Raw genomic sequence first — 25,124 nt, 5'->3', positions numbered from 1 at the left:
TTTTTTTTTCTGATATGACTCACTTAATTTCCTTTCTGAGCAAGGTCAGATTAATGTATCTTAAATTATCTTAAGATTTGATAAGCACACACTCCAGAGAATCTTGTCTATTCAGGACTAAAATTTAGAATTGAGCTTTACATAAAAATATTCTTTTAAAATATGATATGGACAATAGTATCTCATTGGATTAATTTATATTCCATTGATTACTAATGAAGTTGAAAAGTTGTTCTGCATATACTAGTTAGCTGCTTGTATTTTATATTCTTTGAATTAGATTTTATGCATTCTATCCATATAAAATCTGCTCTTAATAAGTACATTTAGAAATATTAGATTATATTCTTTTAAAAACTCTATAAAATTTGAAGGTATTTCTTATAAATACAGTATATTGTTCTTGTTATAACAGAATATGTTTGGATTATCTAATAGCTATTTCCTTATTTTAGAAAGAAAATGGCTCTGTTGATTTTTCCTGGGCCTGGATTATTGTCTCCATCTATATAACAATTCTTACGGAAATTTGTTTGTATGCAGCCATTTCTAATTTGAGAAAAACTGCTTTTATTGGTTTCTGTGACTGTAAAAGTTCAAAAAAATATATTTTACCATTGGACAAATCAGAAGAACAGCCAGAACTGAGGGAAACAAGTTTTTTAGGCCTTTTGGACTATTTCTCTTCAAAAATGTCAGATAATTGTAAGTAAATTATTTTTGGATTTGATAAGAAATATTTAAAAAATGTCTTCCTTTCACAAAATGTTAGCATTTTAAAGTTGGAAATAATTTTAAGTTCAGTAGGGCTTTCTATAAATTTAGGAATATTTTATAAAATGGAAATTTTTGATCAGTAATTTAAAAACAACTGAAATATAGAGTCAGTTGATTTATGATTCAAATTATATTCCTTGAAAACAAAAGTTGATCTGGGCAAACTTATGAAATGTGCATAAGTTTGTTTTTTTCTTTTTCACATAAGGACTTCTCATCTATTTTCTCTAAGCATCAACTGTTTCTCTTGTTCTTTTCCCACCCAGAAAATTTCTCTTCAATATATCACATAATTTAGTACATTCTTCACATATGTGATCTCATACTCTATCAAAATATACCAGTTTGGTGTCTCAAGACTAAAGGTTGTTTTGCTACTGTTGTTTATGGGGGCTATAAAAATAAAAAACTTTTATTTTTAAAATGGTATTATAGGGACAATATACATTCAAAAGTGTCCCTTTTAGGTTGACTAAAACTTTTCTTTATGAATATGGTTGTAGTAGGCGTTATTATGGCCTGTTATGTATATGACTCTCACTTCCATTAAATTATGAGATAATTAAGACTGGAGAATCATGCCTGAATTATATTTATATTTAACCCAGCATATAGTATAGTATTTTGCATATAGTAGATGATCAATTAGTCATAGTGGATTTATTATGTAATTAAACAAATTACTAAATTTAAAATATAATTACAAGATTTTTGCTTCTCTACACTATCATAATATTCTAGGCCCAAAGACCTTGCATCATCTATCCCCTATGCTAGGTACAGTTTTCCCCATTTCCTTGGATGGTTAACTAGTTTTCATCAGATCTTAGCTTGAATATCATCTTCTCATGGTGGTCTTTCTCTCTATGTCCATAGTAGTTTTCTTCTCCTAGTCATTGTTGGTCACATTACCATCTTCTATTATTTTTTTAAAAACTCATTATGAACTGATATTGTTCTGTTTACTTTCTTAACTAGATATTGTGTCCTGAAAGCAATAACATTGTCTTTTTCTTTTTTAAAAATATATATTTTTTTATTGATTTCAGAGAGGAAGGGAGGGGGAGAGAGAGATAGAAACATCAATGATGAGAGATATCGATTGGCTGCCTCCTGCACATCCCTACTGGGGATCAAGCCAGCAACCTGGACACGTGCCCTGACCAGGAATCGAATGGGACAGGCAAGTTGAAAATCTTTCACATGTGTTCAATCACTAGAACCACAATGGCTGGGAAACTTTTTTTTTTTTTTTTTTTGAATATAGGACAGTGGTTGCCACATAGCATTGACTTATTAAATACTTGTTAAATGTCTGGCTTGCTGACTGGTTCTTGTTCATTGGTTTCTTGGCATTGATCTAGTTCCTTCCACTTTACATCATGACATTTCATAAAGACAATGTTTTAAACAACATCTTACATTCAAGTTACCTTTCAGTAATACATTTGAATTTGTGGTGTCAAATTAGATTTGTCAAAATTATAAAGGCTGTATGTATTTATTTATATTCATTTATATAAATATAAATATTCATATTTTATAATCACTGTATATGTGAAATGTAAACATCTAGACTGGAAATTAAAGACTTCCAAGGAGTTCAAACACCAAAATATAGCTACAACAAAAAGAATCATAATATTGGTTTTCAAACATCACCGTTTCTTAATAAATTTTCAAGATTTATTAAGAATTTTATTTTGGTTGAGCTTTGTTTCTGTCTGCTTAGCTGCAAAGAGACACATTTTCTCTCAGTATATTTAAAGTGACATCTTTGATAGCTGCCACAGGGTCACTCAAAGCAGAACAGAAGAGTGCCTTATGCTACAGCTTGGTCCCTGGTTGAGGAGTTTCATAGCAGGCATGCTTCTAGGCAAATGTCTAGCTGTGCATGTTAGAATGCACTGTACCTTTTATGACAGCTGTAGCACATCCCATCTGTTTTTAGGTTTTTTTTTTTCTTCGTTAACTGTCAGTCAATTGGATGCAATAGATTCTTTCACCAAATATTATTCAAATATTATTATCAACAGGTGAACTGCTCACTTTTAAAATCAATGGCATTTTAATTTTTTTTTGAGTTTTGAGAACAGTTCTCAGAATATATTTTATGGGCTCATCCCTGGTCTTGTGGAGTCTAAAAGCAAACCATATTCAGTTCAATGATTCAAATATTGTAGGCTTATAAAATATTGTTCCTCCATAAAAAATAATTTAAAGTATATTAAGGAAAGTGGTTTGGATATATTTTTATTAATCATTCGTTTTAATGTAAAGAATTTGGGAGTCTATAAATTTATAAATTGATTAAAATCCACAGCATTTTTACTTATCGTATTGTTCAAAAACTACTTTTTTATTTCAGAGTCTCATAATTCCTCAGTTATTAAATACTCATTATTTCTTTATTCATATTTAGTTCAAGTCTTATTTTTTCTAGTTAAAAATCCATACTTTCATTTTGCTATTTTACTTGAAAATTAGCTATAATTTTATGACAAGCTACATGACACTAAAAATTAGATTTCCCTCACACTCTACCATGTCACAGTTTCCAAATAATATTTGTCTTCTTTCTTCCCAGTTAGGCTCTTCTACATAATTCCATTTATGCAAGTGATTTCATTATTATTTCAATTTTCTGAGCTTAAAAATGTATTTTTTCTTTACACTTCATTCCTTCCTTTTCCCTAAGAAGTCTTCTCAGATCTTCTCCACAATGTCTTAAGTTTCTCCTTTAATCTCCCATCTTCTGCTGCTCATCACAGTAAAGAGCTGGAATAGCCCATAAAACTCTGTTTATTGCTTGAATAGATATAACATTTCTTTGAACAAATATAACATTACTCTTTTGCTCAAACATCTACCATTTAATTTGATTCCATTTATTTTTAGTTGTTTTACCTTACCCATTTCTAATGTGAACTCTCCACTTCAGCTCAATTTGAGATCCTCTTTATATTCCTCTACCTTCTCGCTGCTTATATCAACCTCTCTGCTGGGAGTCAGTGTGCATTATGAGCTTGGTCTTTGCTGGGTCCCTGAGAACATGGGACCACCTCCAGGACTGTGGTTGAACTGGGCTGGTGTCTGGTTATGGGACCGCTTCTGGGTCTGCAGCTCTCATGCCTGTTACCAGGAGTGCAAATGGATTTGGGTCCCACTAGGTTCCTGAGCCGCCTCCTGCCAGGTCCAAGGGTAGGTTCTTTATGGGTGGGTTCTTGGGTGGACAGAGCTGCCTCTGGATTATGGAAGAGCGAGGCTGGGCCAGGTCACAGAGCTGCTTCAGTGTCCACATACCAAGAGCACCAACAGGCATGGGTGATCCTGGGTCCTTTCGTGGATAGGGTTAGTGGCAGGACTGGACAAGCAAAGTTGGAGCTGAGTTCACAGGAGTCAGGGGGTACTTCCAGGTCCACAGCTGGACTACATCACTGGCATCAGGCCTGATACCTGGGTCCAGACATGCCTTATCAAAGTGGCCCTTCTCAGCCTTGGTTTCCATTGGGGTTTCCCAACCTCCTACCTGGATCCCAAGGTTTCCCCAAAAGGCATATTTGTTCATGGGTGACTGCCAAATTATATTTCTGTGAGAGGATGAGGATGGGGAACTTTCTATTCCACCTATTTTCTGACATCATTCTCTCTAAATAATTTCAAATATAGCAGTGTAGCTGAAACCGGTTTGGCTCAGTGGATAGAGCGTCGGCCTGCGGACTCAGGGTCCCAGGTTCGATTCCGGTAAAGGGCATGCACCTGGGTTGCGGGCACATCCCAAGTGGGAGATGTGCAGGAGGCAGCTGATCGATGTTTCTCTCTCATCGATGTTTCTAACTCTCTCCCTTCCTCTCTGTAAAAAATCAATAAAATATATTTTAAAAAAAAATATAGCAGTGTACTAGTTTTAACTAATAAAGTTTTTATGAGTGAAAATTATATTTTAAAAATATTGACCACCACCCAAAGTCAAGTCTCCTTCCATCACCATTTATTCTCCCTTTATCCTCTTTTACCTCCCCCAAACCCCTTTCCCTCTGATAATCACCATATTGTTGTCTGTCTATGAGTTTATTGTTGTTGTTGTTGTTGTTTTTGCTTAATCCCTTCACCTTTTTCACCCAGCCCTCCAATCTCCCTCCCCTCTGACAACTGTCAACCTGTTTACTGTATCTATAAGTCTGTTTTTTTAAGTTTAATTTCACACACATACAGTATACAGTTGATGAATTATATAGCATTTTATATTTGAAACCTATATAATTTTATTAACCAGTGTCACCTTAATAAATTAAATTAAAAAATAAAAGAGATTTGGCCACTTAATTATAGCCTCATATTTGCAGCTTATACTTTCTCTCCTATAGTATAAGAGACAACAGAAAGAGTAGAAAGTGTCTTAAGTTTGGAGGCTGGACATATGTTTTCTTTCATTTCCAAAATGTGTACATACTAGTACTTTCTCTTCCACTTCTTCCTTCTACCTTCTATTCTCTTTCTTTCCTATGAGTGGAGTAGAAGGTGGGGATTGGAAAGAAAATTATTTATTTGAACTGGAGAGGCTGTGCTTCAATGGGACACAATTAGACCAGCCTTCACCTGGCTCCATCATGCATCAGCTGCATGATGCTAGAAACTTTCGAACCAACTTGAAGCTCACATGTTCTCTTCTATTATTCTAAGTATAATATGGTCTACATAGCAGGATTGTAATGAGGACTAGAATAAGGGCATCTAGTAGGTATGCCCAGGTATTCTAGTTATAATAATAGTGGTGATGATTATTAGCCTGGATTATAAAATTCTAGATTGAATTAGGAAAAGTTGAGGATTGTGACTTTTCAGATTGTGACTTTTCAAGAAGGGCATTGATGAGCTCCAATATCACATGGACTATCACCAGAATTTGGGGTGAAAGTACAACACAGAATTTATTTGGCTTAAAAACTCCTTCATCTCCATTTCTGAACCTTTTCTTCCTCTTGCTTTCTTACCCGCTTCAGTTGTACTCACTATTATCATGGCTAATTAAGTTCATATTCCCTTTAAGACTCTATTATTTCATTCTCCAAATTTATTTATCCCTTTACTACCTAAATTAGAATTCTCTTTTCCTGAATAGTATTGCATAGCAATATATCATCAAAGTAAAGAGTAAAGTGAAACTTACTTTTTTTCTGTAAGAGAATGCATATTTTAAAAGTAGAACTGCATAGTTTATATAAATTGCTAATTGGTATATAAGTTTTAGAAATGTCTTAGACTTTATTTTCTCTCCTGGATTCATTACTTTCTTTCCATTATTTCAGTAGACTTATGTATCTGTTATTAGGAGAAAAAAATCGTACAGCCTATAATTAGATCAGAAATTTTCGTTTGCTTCTGACATTGTTTTCAAAGTTTTCTTCTTGGTTCAAATGCTATGTTTCATAGATTTTGGTCATTCTTATAACAGCCAATGAATTTTCTCCTATTTTCTGATTTATTATAAAAATTCACCATGGTGGTCTAAGTATTCATATTGCCTTGAACAAATTCCTCTTTACTTGAATTCCAAAGATTTTTTTAGTACCTAGTTTCCAATTTACCTGTTTAACTCTGAAATTTATGAGGTTTGGTATTAGGTACAGTTCATTTTCTTCATATGGTTAGCAATTTTAAAAGAATATGTGATCTTTTAAAATTGAAGAAGTAAAAGCAGTGAAGACTGCAAAGCTCATAAAATCAGTTCATTCTTTTTCTATATTAGTATTATGAATAAAATGATTATCTTCTCAAAGAATATTTCTTTTTTTTTTAATCTTCACCCAAGGATATTTTTCCATTGATTTTTAGAGAGTAGAAGAGGGAGGAAAGACAGAGAGAAATATTGATGTGAGAGAAACACATCGATTGGTTGCCTCCTGCATGAGCCCCTACCAGGGCCTGGGCCAGAGAGAAGCCTGCAACTGAGGTATGCGCCCACGATCAGAATTGAACCCGGGAACCTTCAGTCTGTAGGTCAATGCTCTATCCACTGAGCCAAACTGGCTAGGGCAGAATATTTCTTTTTAAACAGGTGATGAAGTCATATGGATTGGATACTACGACTTAGTGTACAACCTGGTGAAAATGTCATGGGAACTTCGAGGAGATGAGGAACAGGATGGACTTAGAAACGTTATATGGCAAACATTACAGAAAACAAAGAATCATGAAAAAGATGAGCGGATCCATAATGCACTAAATATAGCTGAGGTAAGATAAACACTGGGGGGTAAATGGGTATTTCTACCTAAGGAGAAAGGGATGTCCACATTCAGTGAGCATCAGTGACACAGTTGAGAACATGATTTTTAAATTTTAATGCTGAACTATTTTTAGTTAAAGATAAGAGGGTAGGCAATCTTCTGATTAAATAGTTTGAAGAGAGGAGTTGATTTTTAGGAAGAGTAATTGTGCTTCTTAGGGCTTGTGCCTTTGAGAAACATTTACCATGCATTCCAATTGCGAAGGTTAACCAGGGTCTGTGCCTTATTTTCCAGCTTCCTTATTAGTAGTGAATTAATTCACTCTCAAAAGAGTCTCCATTTGGATAATAAATTATTTAGTTTTCTTATTTATATGTATGTATTTTTTCTTTCCAGCATTAGACAATATAAATTGCAAATCTGGACTCACTAACAATAAGTTAATTTTCTTTAAAGTTAAAAATGTATTGTACAAGTTCTTGTTTTTTTTCTAGTTCTATTTGAATGACATCGAAGAAAATCATTATGAAATGAGATATTTATTTTTCATAAAATACAAATATTATTTTCTAGTGATGCTTTATTCATATGGTAGCCTATATTTCAAAACTATGCCAAACAATATTTTTCTTCTCTGTGTCTTATTTTGAGCCAGAGTAATTTGTTTGTTATCTTTACACACGCTTTTCTCCCCAATGTCACTAAATATTTCTGGTTCTTTCTAGCTTTCACAGATGCAATTAATCTAATGCTCTTAATGCTCTGTTTTCTAATAATTATTATGGGTATGAATTAATGTTGAATGAGCAGAACAAATAAGGAATCCACTCTGCCTATTGATCATCAAAGCCTATGGATGGGTTGTTGGCTATACAGAGTAGCTACATTCTAGATTTTTAGCAGAAAACAAAATATTCAACTCTGATTTTTAACTGTAAGTCTGATTTGGAATATGAAAGACTGTGGGGACTCTGTTTAGAGTGCACCAGATGGTCAAGGCCACTCTAAGCCTGGGACTCATAATCAGAATGTTCAAGGCTAAGATACCATACACAGATCCAAGGACTATGTGCAGGTGTACAGCGATCTCTTCTGTAGCCAAAATGAATGATGCTACTATTGGCATGTGGCCTTCTTTGTCTAAGGAGTATAATACCTGTCATTGACCAGCCAAAGGGAGGAGAAGAGAGCTCAGATGAAGCTGGAGAGCTGGAGCTAGGAGAGAAGCTCAGAGGTAGTTACTATGTGAGGCTACAGAGAGCAGCCAGTATGCTGGGCATGAGAGACAGGAGAAGCTGCTGAGCCAAAAAGGCTAGAGAAGCTGCTGAGGCAGAGAGCTTAGGTGCCACTATGATGTGAGGTGGTGAGTCTAGGGGGCAGCATGCGGCTGCTCAGATAATAGCTGTGGGTACAGAGACTAATGCCGCTTTGTGTGAAAGATGTACATGTTAACCAGCAGGTATCTGGCCACCTGCCTGTACAGGACTTGCTGTGAAGGAGTTGTTTTGTCTGACGACTATATGGCCTCTGCAATAAAGACTCATTCTTATATACCCACAGCCTCTCATGGCTTCTCTGTCTAAGATCCAGCATCCTAGGAGTTCCAGCCCTAGGCAGGAACTTGGACTAGGTTCCCTACAGTTAGTACAGTGGGCAGGGTTTGAGAGGACCTGCCCCAGTATAGTTGGGAAGAATTTAGAGGAATATATGGACTCAGAGCAACTCAGAGCAGGAGTTCTGAGCAGTGCTCTAGCTGTACTCTGACAAAGACTATCCGTTTTTTCCCCTCTAGATTTTAAAATATTTTTTTTTCATGGAAAAAGATAATCAGAGAGCTATCTACTTGGACTACATTGTTTTGGATTTCATGGAATTTCCTTTATGCAACTGTGCTTCAGCTTGTCCCTTGGTTTTAAATTGAGGAGCACAGAAAGAAATAGAAATAAAGACAGTTATTGTACCTATTACAGAGATGACCACGATATCACCCAATATCACCTTTTTAGGATTTAGGAAATAAATCCTCCTCAGTTTCATGTACTCTTCAAACTTTATTACTGATTTTGTATAAGCGATTTGCTGGAACTTAAAAAAATGATTCAAAGTTTTGACCAGTTTCTAACAGAAATAGAGAACGCTATGTATTCATTTCACTCAGTCTTACTGTTTTCTTTTTGCCTGTTTTTCTGTTTTCATGACATTTTCAATTATTTATATTATTTCCTGCTTTTTTAAAATCTATTTTTATATGCCACTTCACATCTCAAATGGATTATTCTGTAAGTAAATAAACCAACTCAAATTTGTCATTTCCACAATTAGGATTCTATTTATATGGATATTTCCAGGGCTAATAATTTGGTATAAGGTAGTCTTTTCTTCTTCAAAATTTTAGTAAATATCTATAGATAATTACATTTGATATTCATAAGTCAGTTAATCAGACATAGCAAATATTTTTTAGAAGCTAGATCCAAGTAAAACTGTTGCAGCTCAGGAAGTTGAAGATGGAAATGAACACTGGTGGGTGGGCAAGGAATGGAGCACAGAGGTAGAGCCAGCATTACTGGGTGAGGGACTGCTTAAGGTTGTGGAACAGGAAGAAGAGTCTAAGGAAGATTCATGGGCCTGTTCTGGCTGGAGGGCTCCACCTACTCCCTGAAGAACTGCCCTTGAGCTCCAGTACTCTATCCAGTTGCAGAAATGAATTTAATGTCAGCTACATTGAGAGTGGTGATCAGTTCTTGGCTTGGTGCTTTGGGTAGCTAAGGTCAAAAGTAGGAAAAACACCCTTTACTGATTGTGTGTGTGTGCAGGGCAGGGGGCTCTGTTCCCTGAAACAATGAGCTTCCTCAGCAGACTGAGCATTTAACTAGTGATTGTCTGCAACATCTATGTAGTTTTGGCTGGGATGGGTCTAAACCTGTTGGAGAAATATCAAGCAACTAACTAGTCAGCTGGCGAAGAATTAATTCCTATGTCATATCCTTGCCTCTAGGCCACAAGTCTACAAAATTGCTAAGTGGCAGAGTTTTCTGAATCCTTGCCTTTGGGTCCCTGCAATCCAGAAGCTGGTTAATACTGACTTCCATCTAATTACTTCAGTATTTAGTTGGCAGAGTTGTTCTTTTTATATTTTTAATTTTCCTAGTTACCTTATGCCCTAAGGGAATGCTAATTAATAGAAAAGCCCAGGCTTTCCCAGATTCAAGGTTACATTCTTTCTCCTCACCCCACTCCATGTGTGTTGTGAGAACTGCACAGCAGATTCATCACTCAAATTTTATGTGCCTTCGTTCCCTTAGCTGTAAAGTGGGCATAATTCTATGAACTCTATTATTCCCTTTATAGATATAGAGTAATTGATTGGCTGCCTCCTGTACACCCCCTACCGGGGATTGAGCCCACAACCCGGGCATGTGCCCTTGACTGGAATTGAACCATGACCTCCTGGTTCATAGGTCAGCGTTCAACCACTGAGCAACACTGGCTGGGCTCTTACTCATTTTTTTATTTTCTAGTGACCATCCCAGTGCCTGACACTTAGTAGATATTCAGTAAGTGTTTGCCAAGATGCTTTCAATAATCACCAATGGAGGATGTGAGGAGAAAGATTAAAAGAAAAAAATTGAGTTACTTGCGTCTGATGACAAGAACCCAAGCACAGAACAGGGTGGGCTAAGTGGGGTGGCAAGGAGGGTCTACACAGTCTTGACTCCTGGGTTTCTTATTTCAAACCCTAGTAAATTCAGGCAACTGTAACATGAGGTATAGTATGAGCTTTGGGTTATAAAGACTGAGTTTAAATTTTAGATTCTTTTAAGCACTTTAATAAGGAAGTAAAATATTCTGTGTGTGTCTGTACATGTGTGTGTGATTATTTATACACTCTTTCTCCTCTACAACTGTGAATTCTTTTGTATCTCACAAAGATTGGTTGAATGAATAAATAAATAAATACATTATAAGTTCATTTTATAACCATTGGTAAGGTGTGCATCTCTCTCATAGATAGTCTCTCTCTGTCTTTTCATGTATAAAATGGGGTGATAATTCCTTAGCCAAATTCCTAAGAAGCAATTCTTGATTATCCTCTCTCATAGCTCATAGTCAACCCACGAACAAGCTCTAAAAATCCCAGCTCCAATTTCATCTCCATCCCTCCATCTTCACTATCATCATATCCCAGCTGAGTCTTTTCATCCTCTGGACAGCTGCGAAGCTTCCTAATTCATTTTCTTACTTCCATTCTTGCTTATTATATCTATTCACTGAAGAGCAGCAAGATTGATTCTGTAAAATAGAAATCAAATTATAGCACTACCTGGCTTACAACCCTCTAATGCTCTAGCATTGAACTTGGAATGGAATAAAAATTCCTGATCTTGGTTTACTCAGCTCCTACTAATACCTTCAGCCTTGTCTCCTCTCATTCTCCACTCCCTAGCCACACTGGCTTTTTTTTCTGTTCTTTGAACCCACCATGCTTATACTCAACTTAAGACCTTTGTCCTAGCCATGACCTCTGACTGGAATGTCCTGATTTTCACATGGCTGTCTCTTGTCATTCAGATTTCGCCCTAAATGGCACATCAGAGACACCTTCCACAGTAACCTGATCTAAAGCAACACGTTCTATCTTTATCACACATTTTAGTGATCTTCAGAGATCTGTTCATAGCCTTGTATTTTTATTTTATTTATTTATTCTCTGTTGTCTTTCTCTCTTGCCAGAATGTAATTTCATGGATTAAAAAGTAGCTTGTGTGATTCATGGTGATGTCCACAGTATCTAAATCAGTTCTAATGATCCAGGAACCTGTCATAAATAAATAGAAAAGTACCTACATCATAGTGCAGTTTTGACAATTCAATGAGATAATTTATGTAAAGCACTTAGCCCAGGGTCTGACACATAAATAATATGCCATAATGTAGTTTTTCTAATCATTCATTACCTTGCTTTAAATAAAAATTCCCACTTCTGAGCTTCTGTTTTCACATCAGTTCTATCAAACCTAATGGGAGCTAGGATGTGGGGGTCCTCCAAGCAGAACTGACTTGTTTCTGCTTTTGATGTTTGGGGGATGGTACTGACCAAAGTTGTTACCTATGAAAGAAGGGAACAGAAGGATATGAGTCAAGATTATGCTCAGCTACAGCCACAAAAACAAGGAAAAGCAGTGACTTAAGCAGGTAAGGGGTATTTATTGCTCATATAGCAAGACCTAAAGAGGGTACCTATTGAATATTTGGCTGAGTACTGATTAGCCCCCACATGTGAGGAAGCTAGCTGGTGTGAGGAAAGGAATCACCCAAAGGATTAGAGGTATCAGTGCTTCTTGCTCACATGGGGCTGGGAATAGTGCCTGTTCACACCAGCCAAATAAGAGAACCTCTGATTTATGAGGCATTGGTGTGAGTACACAGGAGGATCTTGTCTTATAACTGGGGGTAATTAACCTAAGACTGAGAATTGCCTTGTTCTGCCTAACAAATAATAAAAGCAAGATCTGAAAAGCTGAAACCTTCCCAAGGAATTGAACTGTGTCTCATAGCAAAGCTCAAGAATATCTATAGAAATACAGAGACATTCAACGCCCAACAAGCCGTAATTCACAATGCCTAGCATCCAACTGAAAATTAATAGGCAGGACAATATGACTGATAATGAAGAGAATAATTGATTAATCAGCATTGACCCAAAATGGACACAGATATTGCAGTTATCATACAAGGAGATTAAAATAGTTATAACTATATTCAAAATATTCAAAATTTAGGTAGACAGTTTAAAAAACATAGATGGGATTAACAGATTAGATGTGGCAGAAGGAGTGATTAGTGGACTTCAAGACATAGCAACAGAAACCATTAAAAATTAAAGTATGAAAATTTTAAAATATTAACAGAGCATTAATGAGCTATGGGATGAGTTCAGTCAGATATATGTGCAATTAGATTTCCCAAAGAAGGAGCAGAAAAATATTTGAACAAGGTTTTCAGAGCCAAGATTTCAGAGCTAGTTTTCATAGGAAAATGTACTGGAAACAAATTACAATAACTATGGGTAGGAGACTTGCTTCAATCACTCACATCTATCTGCCAACAAGTATATATTTTATAGATCAATGAGCCCACATAGAGTCAAGAGCAGGGCAGAGAAGCACAGCACCAGATGACGCTGACTTTTCAGGGTGAGCTTGTTTATATCTGCCCTCACCAAATGGTACACCTCCCTCTTGACCATCTCATTCTGCAGAAATAGGACATTTCCATGTAGTGGTTGGGCCACTGGTTTGATCCTTTCTTCACGTGTATTTATGATTCTCTGTTAGTTATAGTACACAGACAACAATTCAGCCTTTCTGTGTCCTCTCCTGGTTTTCTGCTATAATACCAGCTGCCCATATTAGATATCCATGTAAGGGATACCCTAGATTTACAATGACTTTTGCTTCTCTAAGGCTGTTCTGTTGTTGAGAATAGGCTGAGCTTTGCTATAATAAACAAAGCCTTAAATTCTAAAGGATCAACACATAAAAACTAATTTATTGTTCACCCCAAATCCATTGCAGGTCAATCAGCTCACTGGGGTTGTTTCTTCCAGTGTCACTCAGGGATCCTGTCTGCTTCCTTTTTGGGGCCATTTCAATAGGTACATTTAGAGTTGCCACTGCAGGGGAAGAGAGAGATGAAGAGTTTGGCAGAGACTGTTACTGCCTCAGCTTGGAAGTGACATATGTAACTTTACTCTTAGTCTATTGACCAGCACTGGTCACTGCAAGGGGGCTGGAAATGTTGACTTTTATGTTCCAGGTGGGGCTGGGGGTGGGGTGAGTGGTGGGAGGGAGAAATAGATATAGATGACACTACAGTTTCAAACAGAGCAGCATTTCCTAAATGATGTACATGGAATACAGGTATTTTAGATGTCAATAACTTAGAATTCTCATTTTTAAAAGAGTATGTAATATAGCAGGTGCTTGTGACCACCATGCCACACCTCTTTCATCCTCGTGACTTCAGCACTGTGGTGGTAGATAGCTCCATATTCCACTGCCAGTATCCCATATTGAGTCACGGAATCTCTCCAGTCTGCTTTTCCAAAGCTGGAGAAGGCTTAACTGATGAACTCAATAGTACACAAAGGTTAAAGTCCCTTAGAGCAACTCCCAAACAATAAGGGATTGAGTCAGTGGATGAATGCTGAATCTTTTCTATCCTCAAGCACGGCAACTCTGTAGGCATTCTACATGTTTCTTTAGAGAGTTCTTAGCAAAACTAAATCCCGATTGTTCATAGCGGTAATGAGTTCATTAATACCTCTGGATTGTCTTTCTTTCCTAACTTGCCTCACTTTTCCCATCCCCTCACTTTTGTTTTCTGAAATTGTCTCTCAACAAATTAACTGTACTCAAGTCCTTATCTTAGGTCACCTTTGAGAGAAAAACTAAAATATATGATAAAATAAATTTGGAAAATCTTCATTTAACTATACTTAAACATGTTTTCTTTGTTACAGGAATTTAAGAGTTTTAATATGCTAATGTTGATCATGGCTCTTCAAGAGGGGATAAAGAAATTCGTGCTTCCCAAACTTGAACTGTAAACTTTTATCCCAAGGCAACTTGCAGAACTAGCACTTCCTGAAACTCATGTTAGGGATGCTCTCATGTTAGGGATGCTTGATCTAAAGTTTTTGCAACTTCTCTTACTTAAAAAATACACATGATATTTTATTGATTTTTAGCATGAAAGGGAGAGAGAGAGAGAGAGAGAGAGAGAGAGAGAAAGAGAGAGAGAGAGAGAGAGATATGTGGAAGTGAAACATCAATCAACTGCCTCCTGCACACCCCCAACCAGGGACTGAACCCACAAAAGGGGCATGTGCCTTGGCAGGGAATTGAACCATCAACCTTTAGGTGCATGGGATGATTCCCAACCAACTGAGCCACACCAGCCAGGCCAACTTCTCTTATATTTGAATAAGAAAAATATGTATTTAAAATATTAAAGGTGCTTAAGAGTAGATAGGGGAGTGAAAAGGATTTAAAAATGTATCAAAATACAAGTACCTCATTTTGTACCACCATCAAGAAAAAAATGGCTACAGTGCTGGTACTTAACTCCAAGAAGATGTCCAGTGGCAGGTCCGAAGAGGAGAAATTAAATGGCTAGACAGTCCATGGAAAACTTCCTGCAACTTCCATTGGAAGATGGAACAATGTGCTCCTTAGTTGAAAAGAGCAAACTCCTCTCACTGCACCACCCACCTCTCCCCTCTAATTACTGTGCTGGATGGTGAAATTAAACCCAGCAGGTAGGCAGCTCCTATACAGTTTTCTGGAGCTATCTCATGCTCTGGTTAATTGTGTCCGCCTGCAGAGGCTGATTAGCATAATTAATCTTATCTTGTGATTACCCTGAGGAGGAAGTTCTGAATGCCCAGGTGGGATGTGGTGAATGAGTGTGTCTATCTCCAAGTGACAAAGAAGCACAGGATGGAGAAGTTTGAGAACCAGAGCTAGAGTCATTTGGGGGAGCTTGGAACTAGGGATAGGGGAAAAGAGCAGAGGAGGGGCAATTTGCACAGGTCAAGGCTCATGGGCCAGGATGTGCCCACACATCTATATACAGCTGTGGAGTTCCATATCTCCTCTCTTTGCTAGAAGCTCCCTGAGAACCAGGTCTTTGTCTTCTATATTCCTGTCATCACTTAGTTCAGTGATGGACCTCCTGTTAGTTTTGGGCAGAGTAAGATATCTATAATAATAAAAGGGTAATATGCTAATTAGACCAGACAGCCAAACAACCTTCTAGATGTCCTTCCGGATGAAGCCGGGGCTGTGAGAGCCGTGGCTTCGAGGATCAAGCCCCTTGCACGAATTTAGTGCATTGAGCCTCTAGTTTAAGATAAGATGGGAAAAGCAAATAGAAGAGAAGAATAGGATGGAATCAGATGGAGAAATGAAAGTACTATATTAGAAAAGATGGAGGAAGATAGATGGTTAGGGAGACAGATGGTTAAGTAGATGGAAAGATGGACTGGTGTGTGGCACCAACCATGTGCCAGGCTCTGTGCTATAAAATGGCTTTCATATGCTTTATATAGAGCATCTTGTTCAATCATCACAACCCACGACACCCATTGGCTCTCAACTTAAAGGTGCATAAGAATCACTAATAATACTTGTTAAAATGAAAATTGCATGTAAAGAGATTTTAGTTTTATAATCTTCTCATAGGAGCTAGGAAGCTACATCATTAATAAGTAGCCAGGTGGTTTCCATGCAGTTGGTCCTGGGAGCTCACCTTGAGAAATGCCATTTACTGAATAAATGAATGAGTGGATGGTTGGATGAATAAATAAACATACCCTTTGAGGCAGTTATTCTAGGAATCATTTGGAAAGGTAGAGACTGAGGAGCAGAGCAAGTGAGTACTTGTTCATCTCTCACTGTTAGTAATTGAGGGCATCTGTATCTGCCCTCCCTACTGTAGGAGACATTTAGAGAAGGTTATATAAGAGACTGTCCATGCTTTTCAACGCATTTTCTAGAGTAGTAAAGGGCAGAGGCTCAAGGTGGATGTATCCGATTTGAAGAATTTCTACCCTTATTTATTCAACCAATATTTTAAGCACACACTCCATGCCAGGCATGGAGGTTGTACTAATGAACAAAAACAACAACAAAAGGACAGCCTTTTTGGAGTTTAAAGTCTAGAATAGATAGACATGAATAATCTCACAAATACAACCTTATAAACTGCTCCAAATATATTTTTTTTTATAAATGCCCTGTTTATGGTGTTAACAGAAGCTAAGAGTCAGGGAAGGGTTCTTATTTGCGTTGTTGTGTTAAGTATGAGTCTGAATTAACCAAATGAACAGAGTAGGAAGAAGAATACTCCTGGCAGTGGAAAAGCATATGCAGAACTCTGGGGGTTGAGGGAGCAAAGGACTTGAGAAACTGAAAGGCTATGAATCAGGGTGGAGTATCCATAGAGCTGCATTTGGGGGGAACCAGAACATGGACAAGGCACATCTTCAGCTAAGAAGGATGGAGCTCCAACCATGGTTTGGGGATGGAGAAAGGCAAAACTATTTGGAGGCAGTGTTATATGCAGGAGAAATGAAATCAGAGAAGGAGACTCTCAGAGGTGAGAAGCTGTTCTGAAACATGAGGAGGCCTAAGGAGAAAGATTTTGAAGATTAGCTTGTAAATGAAGTGAGGGTATTAGAGACCTGCTTTCTTTGATGCCAGTACAAAATCCAGGAGCTTAATGGGGTCCTGTGGGACCCTGTGGGATTAAACAAGCCTGCTTTTTCTCCTCCACCACAGAGCCTGAAAGCCACATTGACTAATTCGTCAACACATGACTACTTCTATGGCTTTGAAGACAATGACTAGCTCCGTTCCCATTTTCATGACGTTTATGGAGAAGTGGGAGAGACTCTCAATTAAATAATCACAAATATGATCAGTGTGATGAATAAATGGTACAGGTAGCTATATTTCTGATAGTCTGAGAAGTCAGTGGTTGGTGGTGGTTGCCTTGGGGACATTTAAAATAAGACCTAAAGAATGAGAGAGGATTAGGTGGGTGAACAGTGGCTGGTAGGGTGGTCTAGGACAATTGAATGTGGGAAATACATAAATGCACAGATCTTGTGATGGGAGGAACTATAAACAGTATAAGAAATGGACATAGGGTATGTGTGTGGCTACAGAGAAGAGGTCCATTGAGAGAATAAACCAAACAGATCACCAAGGTTTGGACTATGTGGGGTTTTCAGCCATGGTCCAGTGAGTCACTCTCTCCCAAGGGAAACATGTGAATACAGAGAGATTTACACCAGACAATGGCAACAGCTGAACATTTTAATTCTCTAGGGTGCTATATCTCAGAGGAGCATAGGACAGGAATTCTTGTTCCAACCAGAGTCTGGGACTCGCTTCGAGGGAAAGTACCCAATAGCTATGAGAAGAAAGAAAGTACACAGGTGACACACTATGTGACTAAGCAAGTCATGTCCCCTTCCTGAATCCCACCTCCTCCTCTAGCCACCAAGAATTTGGGCCCAACACTTCGTAAGAATTTGTTGAATCTTTGGAGATAAATAGACTCACTTTCCTGCCATGAGCTTTGTCTAGAGTGGAGCTATTATCTTTCCCCTTTAAAAGGTCTCTTGAAATACAAGAACATCATTTAAAAGTGAGATCTTGCTGTAGATGGATATGTTCCAGTATTAGATGAGAAGGGGAATAAAACCACATCCATTTAAAATCTGACAGAGGACCAGGGAGAATAAAACCCTCTTGGTTTAATGACAAGACTAAATTGGGTTCTGTTTCAAGTTGCCATTGAGTTTCTGAGTTCTTTAGAAGGAAGATAAAACAATCTCAAAAAGAATGATGTATATAACGGATTAATTTCCAGAGCACTCACAGATGCCATTTATGTTGCAAATCTTCCTTCCTGAATTGTTTTCAATTTTCAATTGAGGGGCTATTTTAAAGCAAATAGATGAACCTGGTGAAAGGGAGAAAAAGAGTGAGGAGAGAGTGTGGGAAAGAGGGGGAGAGGAGCAAGGTTTTTTTTCTTTTTGGAGAGGAGCAATGTTTTTGGAGAGGAGCAAGGTTTATAGCCGAAACTCCATTCCTTTTATGCTTAATTTCTCTGAAGAAAATAGTCATAATTATTTCATATTTTAAAGTCTACCTTAAGGGAGTTAATAATGGTACTATAGAATAAGTTAAACAACTAAACATCACACATGAATAAGACAAAGAAAAACAATTTCAAAAGACTGAGCACATTAAAAAAAAGGAATGAGCACATTTTGTCTATAGGTTTGATGTAGGAGAGCAAATATTCTGAATTTATTAAAACTATATTTTCTTGTCTGAAATAGTCTGAACACTTTCTATATTAGTTATCTTTACAGGTGTGTCTAATTTTACAATAAAACATGAGCATGATAAACTCAAGATCTTTACTTTTTGTGGCACTATCATGGCAACAGTATTACAGTAATAAAACTACAGAGGTTAGTTATTTATCCTTAAACATCCTTAGTTTTCTCTTAATAACTTACTAATTTCTAAACCCATGGAACCACCATATTATTGCTCTGTGATACTTCCTTGGGCAATACATTTTATAGTATGAACTAGCTAGAAGCTTTCTTATACAGGATAAAAACTGTCAGTCTTTAGGTGATGCCTCACTGCTCAACATGAATGGAGACTATCAAAAAAAAAAAAATCTATACAGCGAAGGCTTGTGCCCCATATGCTGTGATCTCAAATCAAATATGTATCCACTCTTATTTCAGTTAATGAAAATGACTGTTTATAGCACAACCTTTACTTTTTTCCTTTCCTAACACCTTGGTCCCTGAACATCTCATCATGTAAAGTAATATTTCCTACACAGAGTGAAACAGCCTTAACTGTAAACTAATGTATAATGGGCAGGATTTATTTTTTAAGTGTTGAGTATACTTGAGTCATGTGAAGTTAAGTAGAAATTTTCTATTTATACTTTAAAAATAAATATGCAATTTATATGAAACTACTTTATATGAAACTATTTATTTTATGAATAAAATTTTGTAATAAATATGTCAATTTCTCTATATCATTGGTAAACCCATTACTAACTATATTATGTGCTCCATGTTTTGTATGTTTTTAAATTAATTATACTCTTCTATCATCTACAATTCTTGTTATATCTGTTCATAAAATTTGATGCTTAATGGAGGCTAGAGGAAAGGTGAGATATCTAATAGCAGATTTGAAATAAAAAACAGGTCTAAATAGATTCCTAAACATGAGCCCTTCAACTGACATACTCAATATAAACCCAACCGTTGCCTGAGTATTTGGGAAAGAAATAAAAAACTGCCATATACTCACCGTGGCATAATAAACAAATGTTAATTGATGTGCTTTGTTTGAAATACTTCCAGGGAGACTTGCAATGAGCAAGGCTCTTCTGTATAAGCAATTCAGCAGCATATGTTGGCACACGTAGGAAAAGTCATCATGTATAAATGCTTTATGCCATCTGGTATATGACCTAAAATATCAAAAAGAAATATGTACAGATAAAATGAATAGGTGACTTTATTTGGAGTACTCATCAGGGAAAGCACTTTGTAGTTAACATTTCATGGTGAGATCTTTAAAATAAAATTTGTTTTCATTCTTAACAATATTTCCATACTTTGAATGTACTCTATAAAGCAGCAAAATAGAAAAAACAACACTATTAGTCTCTTTTCTCTCAGTACCTATCTCCTCCTCCACATATGCCTCCTCTTTTGACATAAATGGAAACAGTGTGGAAAGGGAGATGTATTTTTGGAACAACAAAGTCCATTTAAATACTTAACAGAACTCCAATGTAACAGATATATTATTTAAGAGAACAAAATATTTGTAGAGCTTTTACAACGCACCAGGCACACTGCTAAGTATCTCTATATATAAAACCCTAATATGCAAATAGACTGAATGGCGCAACAACCGAACAACCAAACAACTGGTCACTATGATGTGCGCTGACCACCAGGGGGCACGGATTGGCAGAAGAGCACTGAACATGGCGGGTGTCAGCTGCAGCAGGATGGTGGAGCAAGTGAGTGGGGTCACCAGATCAAGGCGGGGCGCCAGTCGCTGTCATCAGGGTGAGCTTCTGTTGGTTACTGAAAATTCTTTGCTCCCACATGCCACAGTCCCACCCAGCGCTCGCACCTGCCACTGGCGCCGGCCCCACTTGTACCTGCTGTTGGTGCTAGCCCCAATCACTGCACACCATCAGCAGGTGCGAGTGGGGCTGGCATCATCAGCAAATGGGAGTAGAAGCAGTGGTGGGAGCAGAGCAGATGGCAAATGGGATGGGGGAGGGCGTGGCAGGAGGGGCCTGGCAGGGGCTCAGAGGATGGGCCGAGACCCACCCCTGTGCCCACTGCCGCCTCATGGCCCAAAGTTCCTTTCAAGGTGTACAAATCCGTGCACTGGGCCCCTAGTTTTACATATATTGACTCATTTAACCCCCATAGCTCCCACCATCATCACCCACACAGAGAGGAGGATCTGGGTCTAAACAGAATTAAAACAAGTGGTGTATACATTCTTTAGCTTAACCCAAAGCTTTGCTCTGCCAATTCTACTGTGCCTCTTTCCAAAATTAAATATAAGTAAGAAATTAATATTTAGTGAAAAAGTATTTGCATGCCAGACACTGTGAAAAAATATAATCCGTTCTTGTGTTTAATCTTAACAACAACCCAAGAATGTGCAGTATTATCACCGCATGTTAGGAATAAGGAAATGTGCTCAGAATGGTTAGATAACTTGTGCAGTATCTGACAATTAGTAAATTGGAAAATGAGATATTCCCAACTAGTCTCTTTCTTAATCTACAACATCAGTCCGTCTTAAACTTTAATGTGTGTAAAGGAATAGGGCCTGTGATTCTGTATTTATAATATGCTCCCAGGAAGTAATGACAATAATAATGGTCTAAGGAGTAGCAAGGAGTTACTCATTTTGTCCTTTGTAAGATTTTATAACTCCTGTAGGAAATAGTCTTTTAAGACTAACAATGAGTTCCTTATATTTAAATTTTGAGGTTTAAAGAACAAAATTACTATTTTTCTTACAAAAAATCTTAAATATTCCTAGCTCTAAGATTAGTTAAGGACAGGTAGAGACAAAAAAGAGATAGCAAGAGAGAGGTAGAATTAGCTGCAAATTGTGTTACAATGGCTTAACATCTATTTCTTTCTTTTTATTCTCATGTCAAGTATAATGAATTAGCTGAATTATGGTATCCTTAGAATTTCCCCTTGTGTTGACTTAACCATCCTCCTGCTAACCTTCATTAATGGCAGTTTTTACCATCTTTATACCCAATACAAAGCCATGCTCCTGCATATGGTTAGAATATGTATAAGATAAATATTCAAGAATACAACTTTTCCAATTTTAATACTCAATCAGTAAAAGTAACATAGATATTTAAAAATGCCATTTGTTCTTAAGAAAAATGTCAAGTTTCAACAATGCAATAAGAAAAACCCTGAATTTTAAAGCCTATATGGGCATTGCTAAAATAAAAAAAATAGGAACCTATGATGAAACTGTAAATGTATAAATAACATTTAAAGATGGAGCTGGTGGTAATGTTCATTAGCATGCAAACTAGTAGCAAGTTCATGAATTTGAATTCTGGTATAAGGAATGGTCATTAATATTTTGTGCACATCTACTTCCACAGAGGTATTTAAGTTGCTGAATGTTGTAACATTAGAATAATGGCTTTAAGGGAAAAAGGAAGACTATTATACCAAAATATGACTAATAGAAGTATAATCATGATCCTGTTTGACAAATATCTATCCTATATAATAAAAGGGTAATATGCAAATTGACCCTAACAGCAGAATGACTGGGAATCACTGGTCACTATGACACACACTGATCACCAGGGGGTGATCAATGCAGGAGCTGCCCCCTGGAGGTCAGTGCACTCCCAGTGGGGGAGCTTTGTTTAGCCACAAGCCAGGCTGACAGCTGCCAGTACAGCGGTGGTGGTGGGAGCCTCTCCCGCCTCCTCAGCAGCGCTAAGGATGTCCGACTGCAGCTTAGGCCTGCTCCCCACTGGCAAGTGGACATCCCCCGAGGGCTCCCGGGATGCCAGAGGGATGTCTGACTGCCAGCTTATGCCTGGTCCCCCAGGGAGCGGGCCTAAACCAGCAGGTGGTCATCCCCCGAGGGGTCCCAGACTGCAAGAGGGCACAGGCCAGGCTGAGGAACCCCCCTGCATGCACAAATTTTTGTGCACCGGGCCTCTAGTATATATATGAAAGGCTACTATGCAAAGTGTCCCCTCAGGAGTTCAACCGGGAGAATGGGAGTTCAATTGCTTGCTATGACATGCGCTAACCACTAGAGGGCAGCACAAAACATGGCAGGCGACCAGCTGCGGTGGTGGGGCACTGAGAGAATGAGGGAAGGAGGAGGTGGGGAGGCGGGGAACCTGATCAGCCCTGATCACCAGCCAGGCCTACGGACCCTATCCATGTATGAATTTTGTGCACTGGGCCTCCAGTTATAATATAAAAGTGACAACATAACACTGTTTTCAGCCCAGCAGAGGATGGACCAAGTCTTCCGTGGGTTGGTGGTGGAAGGAGGTGCAGGGGCTGGAGCATTAGTGCTTTGCCTTAGAGAAGCCCTGAAAGGAACTGACACCCATTGAACATCTCACTGTCTACTAGACAGATCACCCTCTGCCATCTAACAAAATTCTGAAAGGCAGTTATTATTAACTCCATATCACAATGAAATATAAGATGGGCCTAAACCAAGCACCAAACATAATCCTAGAGAATTTAAATTTCCCAAGTTTACATTCTTAACTAGTACATGGAAAAGCCAGATCTGATTTCAGATCTTTCTAACTACAAAGCCCATACTATTTCCTGGCTACTTTCTGTAGGAAAACAAACAAGCAAAACCTTTTAATAGATCCAGCAACGATGCATTTGACCCATATTTGAAATCATATGCCTTGGACATCAATGGGGGAGGGATTAACGGAATTTCAACCAGGGAACCATCATGAAAGGTGGGAATGCCATCATTTTGCTTCTTGAGAAAGCTGACATCTGGATCTACAACTTATCCAATCTGGGGGGAAGCAAACAAGAAGTCAAGACATAGGAGAGAGCATCATGATTCTATAAAGCAGTGTAATGCTACCCTGGAAACAATGTGCTTTATTAGAAATTGTCATCAGAAGACATTATGTTTGCTACTTCATTCATTTATTCACAAATTTATTAATTTATCACTCTCTTAGTAATGGAAGAGCTCATAATAATAGGTCCTTGCACTACTATATGTTGCTATTGATATTGAAATAACTTTTCTCATGAAAAATTAAGGCATGGAGACTAAGCAGAATAAATAATCCAGGTATCATGATTACCATTTTCCATATGAAACCACAGACTTTGAGAAGGTAAATAATGTCCTCAAAGTCACAATAGGTGCTAAGTGTCCTAGACACAGTTTAATTTGTTGTTTCAAATTGACTGCGCTTTTCATGATTTTGACGTAGTTAATAAGCAAGATACACAACTGAAAAGAGTATAAACATGATTGTATGCTGATTCAAATATCCAGAGATAATGAAAATAAAAGATATCTTAAGAATACGTGTATTTCAATGAGAAGTACTGATTAAGTTCTTTTTCTAAAACATGAAAAATAGGTTTTCTTTAAAAATTTTAATATTGACTTTCCAGCATTTTGGGGCTTTCTTGAGTCTTCATTTCATATTTTGGTGCTTACCTATTTGCATGATTTTCTCTCTATTCTATATAATAAAGAGCTAATATGCTAATTAGGTCAAACAGCCAAATGACCATCTGGATGACATTTTGGACAACTCTCTGGACAACCTTCCGGATGAAGCTAGGGGCTGCAAGGGCCAGCTGAGGTAGTCAGGGCTGCAAGGGCTGGCCAAGGCAGCCGGGGCTGTGGGGTACTGCGAGGGCTGGCTGGGGCTGTGAGGGCCTGCGAGGGCTGGCTGGGGCTGCGAGTGTCAGCTGGGGCTGTGAGAGACTGCCAGGGCTGGCTGAGGCTGGGAGGGCTGGCCGAGGCAGCCAGGGCTGAGAGGGCTGGGCCCCTTGCACGAATTTTGTGCATTGGGCCTCTAGTTTTTTAATATTTTTTTTGCATTTTATTTCCCATATTCAGTGGCTTTTACAGTAATCCATATTTACTTACCTCCCTTTTCCTATTTTCCTTATTGCTCTAACCCTTTATTTTTTGAATCTTTATTATCAGATAGAGGCCTGGTGCACAAAATTTGTGCATTTGGAGGGGGTGGCCACTCAGCCTGGCCTGTGCCCTCTCGCAGTCCAGGAGCCCTTGGGGATGTCCAACTGCCGGGAGTGGGCCTAAGCCATCAGTCAGACATTCTTAGCACTGCCACGGAGGTTGGAGAGGCTCCCGCCACTGCCGCTGCACTTGCCAGCCATGAGCCCGGCTTCTGGCTGAGCCCCGTGGGAGCGCACAGACCACCAGG

At 38.0% G+C, this 25,124-nt stretch overlaps 1 protein-coding gene across 1 annotated transcript in view; it reads left to right on the top strand.

Moving 5' to 3' along the window:
• The window catches only part of TMEM232 (transmembrane protein 232), a 153,744-nt gene that overhangs the window by 46,811 nt on the left and 81,809 nt on the right, over positions 1–25,124 (top strand). Inside the window, exons 9-10 of the mRNA XM_036308333.1 lie at positions 456–705; positions 6,836–7,014. Of these exons, the coding sequence (XP_036164226.1) occupies positions 456–705; positions 6,836–7,014 (429 nt within the window). The remainder of the gene's footprint in view (positions 1–455; positions 706–6,835; positions 7,015–25,124) is intronic.

Source organism: Myotis myotis, unplaced genomic scaffold (assembly GCF_014108235.1).
Source record: "Myotis myotis isolate mMyoMyo1 unplaced genomic scaffold, mMyoMyo1.p scaffold_m19_p_5, whole genome shotgun sequence".
Taxonomy (NCBI): domain Eukaryota; kingdom Metazoa; phylum Chordata; class Mammalia; order Chiroptera; family Vespertilionidae; genus Myotis; species Myotis myotis.
Note: the sequence above shows the minus strand (reverse complement) of the source record. Positions and strands in the feature narration are given on the sequence as shown.